Source organism: Epinephelus lanceolatus, chromosome 5 (assembly GCF_041903045.1).
Source record: "Epinephelus lanceolatus isolate andai-2023 chromosome 5, ASM4190304v1, whole genome shotgun sequence".
Classification (NCBI taxonomy): domain Eukaryota; kingdom Metazoa; phylum Chordata; class Actinopteri; order Perciformes; family Serranidae; genus Epinephelus; species Epinephelus lanceolatus.
In genome coordinates this window covers 2290016-2303024 of record NC_135738.1, presented here as the reverse complement: position 1 = coordinate 2303024, position 13009 = coordinate 2290016, and the positions used below count along the sequence as shown (strand labels likewise).

The following is a 13009-nucleotide window of genomic DNA, read 5'->3' as shown; positions in this document are numbered from 1 at the left end:
AGAGGCAACTCTGGGAAGCCTTCAGGACCTTTGTGTGTGCATGGGACTACGCAGGAGTAGCGTCCTGTTCAGAGACAAGGTGAAATAATCAGTTTAAGGAACAGTGTGTGAGATTTAGGGAAATTTGATAGCGTCTAGCAGCGAGGACTGTAGATTGCAACCAGCTGAAACTTCTCCTGGTTAGAATTCTGTCAGTGTTCATTGTTCAGGAGGTTTTCACCAGGAGCCAAATCCTCCACAGAGGTCTCCTCCTCTCCAAAACAAACAGACCAGATGATTTTAAACCAGTAGTGAATGAAGCAGTTTCAAGTTACTAATCACAATTGTTCAGACACTGCATGTCACAGGTGGGGTTTTAACTACAGTGGCTGACATAAAAACACAAATAGATCTATCTGGAGCCAGCGTTTGGTTTGTCTGCTCTGGGCTACTGTAGAAACATGTCCGAGCAACATGGCGGACCCGCTCCCTGTAATTCTTATTTTCATGTGATTTTACCCCAAAGGAAACATACTTATTATATTAAATTCCATTCTGCCAATATTTCCCCCTAAATGCTACACACTGGACCTTTAAAAGGACACTTGGCTGATTTTCAACCAGCTTTGTGTCAAAACAGTGTGGGTAGTATGTAATTGCTCAAATTACAGCCTGTACTTCTGGCTGTAGTTCTTCCCAAGAGACAGATCCGCCCCTCTCTCTCAAACTCAGACCGAAATCTGATCAAGCAGCAAAACTAGTCAGTGTGCGTCAAACTGTGTCTCGCCTACAGTGTTTTAGAAACATATTGAAGTGCCGTGTTTAGCTGTAATAGTGACAGTTTGTGAACAGGAAGTGGGCGGCATACTGTTTCCTGAACAGTGATAATGAAGGCGGAAAAAACGGAGGTCAAACTGTGACACTAGGCAGCGCTGATCAAATACAAACCAAGCTTCTGCTGTTGAGCTGGCGAAAATGTTTTCAGAAACATGTTTTACTGTTTAACTGTGATATGAGATCATTTGTTACCAGCCGGCTGCCATTGTTTCAAATGAACATGTTCACATGACATCACCCACCAGCGGGAGCGTTTTTTGGTCCTGTGTAGCACAGTGCATTCTGGTAGTTGTAGGTTTTCTCTCTCTTGAGCTAAAGTGTCCTTTTTCTCTGTTTTCTCTGGTTCTGTTGCACCAATTTCAAAAGTATTTGTGTCTTTCTACTGTGTTATTGAAAGACCATTTTTCCAGCAGTGAAATACTTCTTAAGTTATTTGGATGTAACTCCAGTCTCAATATACATAGCCCATTGTCTGTCTATATCACCAAGGGAATGCAAGAGTGTACACCGATCAGTCAACCCCACCTCATGGCAACAGTACTCCCCAACGGCAGTGGCCCCCCATCAGATAAAAGCAGCATGCCACACTACAGAAACTGTTTCAAAATGGCCTGTGGAGCGTGACAAAAAGCTCAAGGTGTCGACCTGGCTTCTAAGTTTCCCAGGTCCCAATCTGCTTTGCTTGTGATGTGCCGGTGCCCCAGATGTACCCCTAATCCAAGGTGGGGCTCCTTGGATCAGACTTGGCTCGGACACAGGATCTCTGGGAGTGTCCTGCAGTGTCTGGCACCAGACCCATTTAGTCCAGTGGGTTGTGAGGTGGGTTGATGGCACATGCCACAGATGCTCATTCAGTTTGGAGGCCAGGTTGACACTTTGAGGTCTTTTTTGGGCCATTCCTGAGCCATGTTTGCAGTGTGGCATGGTGCATTATCCTGCTGGGGGGCCACTGCCATTGGGGAGCACTGTTGCCGTGAGGGGGGGTACTTGGTCTGCAACAGGGTGGAACATGTCAGGTGGTATCCACATGAATGCCAGAAGCAAAGGTTTCCCAGCAGAACAATGCACTGGAACAAAATAATCAAAGTTATTCACTTCACCTGTCAGTGGTTTGAATGTTTTGTCTGATTGGTGTAAGTATTTGTTGTTTCACTTGTTTATCACCACTCTGCCTTTGAAACAAACTATAGTTTGATTATTTAGGTTGTTTATCAGCACTCAGGTCAGCTGCTGGTTGCTGTCGTTTGTCTCATCTAAATGGGACGTGTCAGCGCGACACAGAGCTGCTCTCAGACTCACTTTTTATTTTGTAATAAACAACAGTTGTCATCAGTCAGTGCAACATCCACAATACATGTTGGTAGATGAGTTTATTGTTGGTTTTAGTTTCTTCAGATGAACTGTTGTTAATAATAAAAAATTAAGGAACACATCATTTATTAAATGATTACTGCAGCTGCACTTAGATTAAAAAAGTTCATTTGACTTTGAAAAATTAAAGAAATATACATAAACAGCTTTTATTAGCATTTTTATCTTCCTTTAATAAAGATTATTGCATTATTATAATTTAATCATAGATTAATAACTCATTTCTGAGCACTAACATAGAATAAATGAGATGTCTGATAACATTCTCTTTGCTTCTTCACTGATCTGTTTATGTCTGCAGACTCTGTCAGTGGTTTTACCCCTGGAGAACTTATTCATTATGTATAATCACAGAAAATCTCTGCACGCTGAAGGCCACATTATAACCTGTGTTTTCATCCCACCGGGCTTCATAAATCCACAATGATTGCATGAGGGTCTGGCCGGGTCGTTTCACTTTCATGACTTGTACCTGCACATGGCTCCCAGGAGTGTTTGACTGCTACATGGTTTTTACAGGGTCATAACTTGAGTACAGTTTTATTCTTTTAATAACTTCCCCATTTTACACATTATGTATTTAACTCTCTGATCCTGAAGAATTTACCCTGAGTGAACCACAGTTAAGGGTTCAGTGTTTTGCTCCAAAAAGTTTCACAGGACATTTTGGCTGAAAGTCGACAAAGGAATTTTTTTAAGAAGTAAAACCTCCTATCTATTGGTGACAGACTGTTTGACAAATTATTATTACACGATTATTGTTTTTTTTTTTTTTGCTCCAGTCACTGCGAGAGGAAAAAATGTTTTAATAGACTGATGTGATGTGAGAGGATTGATCTCCTCAGCGCCTTATAATTGGATCTTTTTTGTTTTTCTGTAGTTGATAAAACTCTTTATTTGTTTTCTCTTAGTTTGTTTACTCTTATTAATGCAACAATTGTGAAACTCTGAGCTGATAGCCCGGTTGAATAATTAAAATAACAATTTGAACAATATTGATACAGATTGTTGTTTATTTTGTTTTATTTATGTATTCCCCCTTTTCCCCAGGGAAACAAAGAAACATTTATTAGGGAAAAACTCAATCATTCACATTTATGAAACAACCTTTAAGATAACCTTCTTTTGCATGAAAACATTTTTAAGAAAAATAACTGTTTTAAAAGTGTTTTTATTATGTATATCATATCGTATTATTCCTCTCTAATATCTGTTTTATATTGCTGTGAAAACATCAACAAATGTCTCCTTAAATCAGCTGATTTATTCAAGTTTCTCACCAAAAAAATACATTTTTGCAAATCACATTTGAACACATCATGACAATGTTCTAATTTACCTTCGCCCAATACTCCTCTTCACTGAATAGAACTTGAATGCATCATAATATAACTCAATGCCACCTCCGTCAGCTGTTAGTTCTGGCCAGCAGCTGCTAACAGCTAACGTTAACTAGCTCTCCTGCAGATTTTAACACAGATATGTTGTTCACAATGCAGAGAGATTTCTGTTCATGCCAAACAAGTTTTCTCTTGTATGCGGGACAACAGAATGCCGTTAGTCTCAAGCCCCGCTTTTTATCCTGCATAAAATTAATGTGACACAACAGGAAAACCATGGGCTACTGCCATCGGTGAATGTCATCTTATTTGCTGATAGGCAGACGGCAGTCAACAAGGTGAAAATTGGCCTATGCTGATGTGTACATCTCTCTTTATTTACTTTATTTTGTGTGGTGTGAGTTGGTATAAAACGTGCATTTACTCTCTCTTCGTAGTTACCTATAGTATCCCTAGTATACCTTTAATAGTGTACCTTTAAGGATCTTCATAAGACATTTTACGTGTTGGATAAATTCATATTTGCATAAAAAAATAATAGGTTATTTGTATTTTTGAAATACTGATTGGTTTCAGCTGGGCAGATCTCAGAAAGTAAAACCTGGTGATACATAACATAACTTTAACAAAGTTTAGCAGAATCTGTTTTTGTTTGTTTTTAACGTTATATAAAGAAAATCGTAGATTTTGAAGTTTGACGTTTGCCAAGCACAGCAGAGTTTGGGTTGATCGAATCAAAAACACCAAGGACATGGATTTGTGCACATCAGTGGAGGAAAGAGGCTGAAGATGTGAAATGTTTTCCAAACCTTAATGTTTTAGCGTAGTTTGATGTTGGTACATGTTTGTCTCTTCAGACTGTCCTCAGCTGCTGCTCTCTGAGCTCTTGGCCTCCATTAGATGAATCATTTTCTCACTGATGTTGTGCTGCTCACAGTCTCAGAGCGACTAACAGGAGGAGGTGAAGCAGCCAGCTGAGAGACTGTTTAATGTCACACTGAGCTGCTGCCGCTGCTTCAGTCTGAGCCACTTATTCTTCTGTCAGACTCAGTGAGTGTCGCTCTGGATAAGGACCTTCTGCCGGAAGTCACCAATGTGAATGAACCTGAGTGTTTAACATTAGACCCTCTGAGTCAGTGTATGGCGGAGGACAGGACATTTTGACAGCTGAGTGTTTTTATAATTGAAGTCTCACATGTTTGAACAGAGGGAGGAAAAATGGCATTTATCCATTAATTTCTTAAGAGTTTCTATCTTTGAGTATTTTTCCTAGAAGTGCTCAAATCTAAATAAAAGGAATTGGAAGCCACTGTTTCCGTTATAGCAGTGTGTAAATTAAGCATAAAGCCAGTCGGGGTTTGGAACTTGATAGTAACTTATATTCCTTTTGAGTTGAGCTCCATCCCGTCTCAGGTTTAGGATGTATTCATAAAACATCTAAAGAGGAGGCTCTCACTGTTTGATCAGGGAGGACGTCCTAAAAATAACTGAAGACACTTTTGATTTTGGGGGTAAATAATTCACACAGCATTATAGCAGCACAAGTTGTAATTTATAGGGATACGGATTCAGGGTTGCAACAGTATGAGATTTTCACGGTCCAATAACCGTCTCAGAAAATATGTTTTCTGGATCAATCTATGAGTTACTTGGTCCATAAAATGTCAGAAAATGGAGAATGGTGATGATCAGTGTTTCTTAAAGCCCAAGATGACTTCTTCAAATGTCTTTTTGTCAACAACCCAAATGTATTCAGTTCACTAGAGAGGAGGAAAGACACTGGAAAATTTTCACAAGCTAGAATCAGAGAATTTGGATTTTTTTTCCCCTCAGAAAAAAATTAAATTATTTTAGCAATCATCAAACTAGTTGCTGGAAGTGTTGGGAAGATCTGTCTGGTGTCCTGGTCGACCCAGAGTAAATATAGGCGAAACAAATCACTAACATTTGTGTTGTCATTCTGAAGTGTTTATTGTTCTGCATCTCTCTTCTTGGCAGGGCTTCCTGAAGAGCGAGCGCGTGTCCCGGATGGTTCAGAGCGGCAGCTGCTCGGCCAACGACTTCCGCGAGGTCTTCAAGAAGAACATCGAGCGGCGCGTCCGCAGCCTCCCGGAGATCGACGGCCTGAGCAAAGAGACGGTGCTGAGCTCCTGGATCGCCAAGTACGATGCCATCTACAGGGGGGACGAGGACATGCGTCGTCAGCCACAGCGGGCGCACCTCAGCGCTGTGTCAGAGCTCATCCTCAGCAAAGAGCAGCTGTACGAGATGTTCCAGCAGATCCTCGGCATCCGCAAGTTCGAGCACCAGCTGCTGTACAACGCCTGCCAGGTGAGCCACCAGAGGGAAACATTTACACACTGAATACTCACGTGTAGAGCGACTAACTCCAGGGCTTAATGATGAAGAATGCTGCTGTAGTTCCTCAAATGTCCACTAGATACCGCTGAAGGGAAACTTTGACTGTCTTAAAACATATGAAGAAAAAAAACTTCTCAACAAATATAAAATCAGTACGTTTATTTTGTCCTCCTTTTCTTTTGCACCTTGTTGACCTTCAGACCCTCTGCCTCCTTATTAGACCTGACATTTCTTGTACTTTTACAACTCTGATTAAAAATGAATTTAACTCGGATCATGAGGTGAATTTTGACGGGCAAGCAGCCTCATTAGCAGCAGACTCTGCAGAACATCATGAAGGTCTCAGTGTCTCAGCACACTGCTGCTCAGTAATTAGATGGTCAGTGGATCTACACAGTGAGCACCATCCAGTGTATCCATGTACAGTAGGAGCACTGACATGCACTTGGACTGAAGATGAAGATTGTAAAATGAGGAAGAAAGTGGCGTGTAGTGGGACTGAACTCACCCTGAACACAAGTTTTTAGGTTTACAGTGAGTCAGAAGAAGCTATGCAGGAAGACAGGACAATAAATGAAAAATGATCTGAGTTATAATCCTTCTTCTGCCTCTGAGGAAAAAATATGTGAGACACAAATTAGTATCACAAGATAAGATGTACCCAAAATGTCCCCAAGGGAAGACTCTGCTTGGGCAATAGAGCTACACACAACTGCAATCAACTTAAAGTAAGTAGACAACAAGACTGAACAGTGGTACCCCAAAGACACAATGACAGATTACAAACAACAAAATGAAAATGATTTTTTTATGTCTTACAACATGCTGGTTGGGATCTTTCAGCTTTTTAAACAACCATCACACCACACTAAGTTAATAATGATAACACCCTAATAGCAGCACATAGGGCCGCCCCCTGATAGTCCACCAAACATTATTATTATTAGTTGGCAAGATTTCATTGGTCGCTTAGTAGCAGAAAAAAAAGAAACAATAAACAAACTTAAAACTCTATCAGGAGCTGCACCTTGTCACAGTGAATCCAAGCCTATATGACTGGAGCATGTGTGACTTTAATGTGAAAGGAGAGCCACAGGAAGTGTCCACGCTCAGCAGTCAGACAGGAGTCAGGTTAATTTCCAGGGCTGGTACCTGCGGTTATTCCACAGGCTAGTTAATAACATGTCGGGCAGGAAATCCAAAGTGTGGGATCATTTTGAGAAGGTGAAGGACGAACCCAAGGTGATATGTAAACTCATCTTCATTGGTCGACTACAAACATGACGTATCATGTGAAACATGGAAGTAGCTACATGCCCATTAGCCCACAGCGTCATTAACAGGCGGCTCGCTCAGTGTGTGACGTGCACTTGGAGATAAAATATAGGCCTATATTAAAGGGAAATTTCGCTTTATTTCAACCTGTCTCCTATCGTCCTAAATTTGTTTCAAGTCACTAGTGACATAGAAATAATAGTTAGCATGTTAGCCGTTAGCCTAGATACAGCCGGGGCACATAGTAGCGTCAGACCTGTTAAAACGTAAGTGAATGGGCAACCTTCAAGTGCAAAGTTAGTCCACTAAACAAGCTTTTTTTCCACAAAGACCGCCTCATATCGTTAGGATAAATGTCAGAGAACATATAGAAAACGACATGTAAACGTGTTGTCTTACCTTACCGCTGTGCTGCCATGTTTGTTGTTTACCATTTAGCGAGAACAAGCAGCAATCTCATACCGTGCCTGAAATCTCGCGAGAACAAGCAGCAACAGCTGGAAGGCAGAACCGGACAGTAGCTTGAAAGGTTCATTCATTTATTTTATGAAAGATTTATAGAATAATGGCTGACTTTTTGCCAGACTTTGACTTTGTGAAGGAGGAATTTGATTTTGCAGAGTTTGATGGCCGCCCTTATTTATTTGAGCCAGAATACACTGACGAAGAGCTTCGTGAAATTGAAGAACGGAGGAGGAGAGAGAGAGAGGCGCAACAGGTAGAGGACGAGAGAGGAGGAATGGCTGCTGCAAGGCTGCGTAGCTCTGGAGATTGGTGGTGTACCTGTGAATGCTGTGCCCCAGTGCCCACAGAAGAGGAATGCCTCTGCTGCAAGGAATGGGACCGGTTGCAGCCTTATTTTCAAGGTCTGGATGTGACCGAGGACGAGACACCTCCACCTGGAGTAGCATCCAGCTGGGCTTTATCTAGAGCTCGCCAGATATATTTCGGCCGCGCTTTGGAAAGCAGAGTTAGATGGTAAACAAACATGGCAGCACACCGGTAAGGTAAGACAACACGTTTACATGTCGTTTTCTATATGTTCTCTGACATTTATCCTAACGATATGAGGCGGTCTTTGTGGAGAAAAAGCTTGTTTAGTGGACTAACTTTGCACTTGAAAGGATGCCTGTTCACTTACGTTTTAACAGGTCTGACGCTACTATGCGCCCCGGCTGTATCTAGGCTAACGGCTAACATGCTAACTATTATTTTTATGTCACTAGTCGCTTGAAACAAATTTAGGACGATAGGAGACAGGTTGAAATAAACCCAAATTTCCCTTTAATGAAGGTTCATTAGTACGGTTTTGTATTTCTCTGTAATGTAGCACAGTGTTAACAGTGTCACTGATACTATTCTTTCTCACACCTAAAACTGACGAGAGCGACAGGAATAAACAGAAGCAGGGTGTCCGTTTAAAGTTCAGCTATAAATGGCGCACTGCCCCACCTGCAGCCAGTCAGGACACCTTTCATTGGCTTCAAATCTAAAATGTTGCCATATTAGTGCAGTTTCAGTTACCTTCAGAGGCCAACTGTCATGTCTCCTCTCATCATCTCAAAAAACACATAAAGTGTCTATCAAACAAACAACATGCATCACTTGTCCTTCCTCCCACCTCTACTGAAATTTGACCTTCCTCATGTTGCTGGCCTGGGCTCAGCTCGGCAGTAACGCTCTGTCATAACTGAATGTGAGCGCCACAGTGTCAAGTCACATCACGCTACATCAGATGCCCTCTTTCCACACTGAATCCTTTAAATATGGAACTCTGTCACGTTATGTAAACAAACCACTTCACCCAGCAGCCGTGGTCTCAGAGTAACCACTGAAAAGATGGATGAGTTTTTTATAGTAACTTAGAGATATCTCCACTTTGTAAAACACACTAGCATCTCAAACAGTTCTTACAAGAAATGTTCATCGTCCTGACGATCTCCCTCCAGCCAGCTGCCAACCTATTTAGGTTTTTGTAGTGCAATAAGAGGTATCCTGCAGATAATTCATCATTGAATCTTCATGAATCAGCCGTTCCTCGTCCATTGCTGCCTTACCAATGTAAGCAATAGAATAAAAATACAACAAGGGTCCAACAAAGGTTCAGCCCAAAACAGCGCGCCGCGTCGCTCACATCACATCCGGTTAGGACACAGTGTAAACTGCACATGGCCTGTTGGACTCTGGTGGCTCCCTAAGTCTGTTTCTAAACGTAATATATATGTTAATCACATTATCATATTGCTTATCACAAATGCTTTATGAGTTGGAGTTAGCTCGGTAACGCCTTCAGCACAGGTCGACGATCTAGGCTACTTTTAATGAAAGTATCATAATGACAAATGGGATTCAGCCAGTTTGCATCAGATCAAACCAGTTTAAATTCAAACACCAGACTGGACTGGCAAAACCAGAAATCGACCCAGCTCTGTTGTGTACTGTACTTTATCCTTTTGAGTAAAATCAATTGATCAATCTACAAGACGGACAGATTCTAACTGGAATGTTAAAATTACAGAAAACCTGTGAGCTTAATTTAATTTAATTTTTTAATTTAATTTTTTTATATACTTTATTAATCCCTGAGGGGAAATTCAATTTTTCACTCTGTTGTCAATTACACACAGGTCCAAACACACACATGCACAAACAGGACCTATACATGCACTAAGTGGAGAGATGTCAGAGTGGGCTGTCCATGACAGGCGCTCTGAGCGGTTGGGGGGTTCGGTGCCTTGCTCAGGGGCACCTCGGCAGTGCCCAGGAGGTGAACTGGCACCTCTACAGCTACCAGTCCACGCTCCATATTTTTGGTCCGGATGGGGACTTGAACAGGGACTTGCCGCCCCCAGCTTAATAACACTATCAGTAATATGATAATGCTAATAATGAAATCATAATGAGAAATGTGGCAGCTGTTTGCAGGTTAGACTCGTCTGCATGATTCCAGTTCCTTCATGTTGTCTCAGTGGGAATCTGATGTCTGGGTCTTGTCTGCGTCTTGTTGCTAGGTAACCAGCTGCAGGTTCAAGTCTCTGTGGGGACACATGACTGAAGCAAATGTTTTAAATGAACCATTTTAGGCAAACACTGTCTTTTTCGTGTGTAGCAGGATGTGACTGGGGGAGGTTTGGGCTGTGAAACTGTGCACATTAAATATCTGTCTTGATCAGACTGTAAACTACAGATTTAAACCTAAATTTAATTACTTTGAAAGGTGGATTAGTTAAGGAGAGAACAATAAAATTACAGCAGATTCGTGCAGCTGTGAAAGAACAACATGAATATATGGACAGTGTTTGGAAAGTATTTGTTGATCAGTAGAGTCAATATTAATGTTACTGTAGAATGTGTTGTGATACAAACACAGAGTCTCTCAGACCAGCTGCAGGAGACCTGCTGACCTCTGACCTCTGATAAATATTCCCACCATTCAGCCCGTGTGTTCAGTCTTCAGGCCTGATTGGTGCAGGACTTGTTGAGTCCCTCACAGTCTGTCTCCTGACCTGCAGGACCTCAGTCATCTTCCGTCTGCCGAAACTTAAAGGTCAAATTAAAGTTCACAGGCTGCCGCGAAAATGAATTCACAACATTTTTCAGTCGGCAGTTTGACAGGAGAATAAAAAAAACAGATTCTTCAGCTGGATGTTTGTTCAGTTCATTGACGTGTCATCTTACAGGTGTTTGTGTCAGTAGTGTTTTATAGCCTGGCTTTTAATATTTTTCCTTCCTCTGTGTGTGTGTGTGTGTGTGTGTGTGTGTGTGTGTGAGGGAAAAGTTCAACTTCATTAATATCTAGAAGGAAATTTGGTTAGCCGGCAGGCGTTGGACACACAGGACATAGACATACATCGATGGCAATAAGCAGCAGCAGTCTACAGTTTAGGGCTTAAAAACAGTTCATAATATATTTGTAAAAAGCAAATAAAGACATGAAAGTATTAAAAATTAAATATACCTACTAGAAATAAAGACCGGCCAATCAAGTCAAAGACAGAGATGTTACGATAAAGATAAAGACTAAGTGCATATATAGCGGGAAATAAAGTGCAGCTCCTGCTAAGATAAAGAACAAGTGTATATGTCTCATTATAATATTAAGAGCCCTTTAATGGCTGAAAGAAGCTGAAGCACCATGTCTGCGTTTTGATCATCCTATAGTGGCCGTCTAAAAGAAGGTCAGGAGCGTGAAGAAAAGATTGAATAAAATAAAATCATAACAGCAATTAAAACCTCACATGAATTCATCTGTGTCTGCTGCAGAACCTTAAAACAGGCTCAAAACAAAGCTAGTTATCACAACGTCTAAGTGTTTGGCCTCAGAGACAGGATCAGTGACCTCAGTCTGGATCGTCCTGTAACTGATACTGGCTAATACTAGATGTTCCACTTTCTCCACCAGCTAATATTTCTTTACTGTTGGCCTGATATATTGTCTTCCACCGTGATTGGCTGAAAGCGAACACACCTGATTAACTGATGAATCCGTCAAGAATCATAAATTTGATTGACAGATTTATCAGCCAATGGTGATGTTCGTTGACCTGCAACATCAGGGGAATCTCAAAAATTCACCACACAGGTTTCTCTCACAAATGTAGACAGGTTTACAAATGAGAAGCAGTTTGTAAATGCACATTCAGCGATTCGCATGATCTGTGAATTTATATTACAAGTGTGCCTTAAAATAATATTTGCGAAACAGATTGTGTGCATTAGTGAGTCCGAAATACAACTGCAAACCAGAGCATGTGCATTCGTGAAAAACCCTGCGTGAGTTCATTCATTACTGACTGAACTTATTGGCCTGGGGGAATTCAGATCAGTTTTAAAGGATCGAGAAAAGGGATATTTCGGCTCTTGCGTTTGCCTTATGTAATCTGTAATTTGTACATTTTTATGCTGTTTGTATAATTCTATGTGGTGTTGTTTGTGCACTGCTTTCTTAGCCAGGTCGCTCTTGTAAAAGAGGTTTTTAAATCTCAATGAGTTTTACCTGGTTAAATAAAGGATAAATAAAAATAAAAATAAAATTATAGCTGCTGCGCAGCAATGGGTCAGGTCCGGGCATTTTTAGGCAATTCTGAGCAACAAGCAGAACAATTGTAAGACATTTAGGAATTTAGCAACACAATCTGCCTTTTGCATCAGCTGAGGCTTGAACTCACAGCCTCTGAGACTAAGAATCAATTTCTGTCTCACTGAGCTAATTAGTCAGTGACAATTCATGTGTAGCTTCACAAATTGACTAAGCCAGACGTGCAGGTTTAGCAGCCGTCCATGCATGGAATTTATTTTAACAGTGATTGATTAGCTTCATAAGTGAAAAACTGATGTTTAACTAGTTGAGCTATGTGCAAAGTGAGAAGCTTCAGATGGTTTCACACTGAAGCATTGACACTGGATCTTTGTGCAAAGTTTGGTTTATTTTCAAGCATGAGAAGGCAGATTTTCTAACAGAAAAAAAGACTTGAAGATGCTGCACAGTGATCAGTCACACTCAGGCAATTTTAAGCAATAAGCTGGAGCACAAGAAGATGATTACATTACAATGTGGATTGTGCACCAGTTGAGGCTCGAATCCACAACTTCTGGAACCTAAGACGGTCATCTACTGCTCTGAGCTAATTGGCAAGTAGCAACTCAACAGTGGCTTCACAAACTGAGTAAGCCATTCACTGTTGTGTAGGAAAGCAGCCATCTGTGCATGGAAAGGCAGAAACCACTGTAAAAAATTCAGTTATTAAGACAAAAATCTGAAAATACACATATTGCATCTAGACAGCATGGAGATGTTGGTAATTTGTTTGTAACAGTGATTGATTTGCTCCATAAGTTTTTACATT

General features: G+C 41.0%; 1 protein-coding gene across 6 annotated transcripts in view; it reads left to right on the top strand.

Moving 5' to 3' along the window:
* The window catches only part of cadps2 (Ca++-dependent secretion activator 2), a 348398-nt gene that overhangs the window by 117037 nt on the left and 218352 nt on the right, over window positions 1-13009 (top strand). For all 6 annotated transcript variants that reach the window (XM_033634619.2, XM_078167597.1, XM_033634622.2 and 3 more), the window contains exon 3: window positions 5526-5858. In XM_033634619.2, the coding sequence (XP_033490510.2) occupies window positions 5526-5858 (333 nt within the window). The remainder of the gene's footprint in view (window positions 1-5525; window positions 5859-13009) is intronic.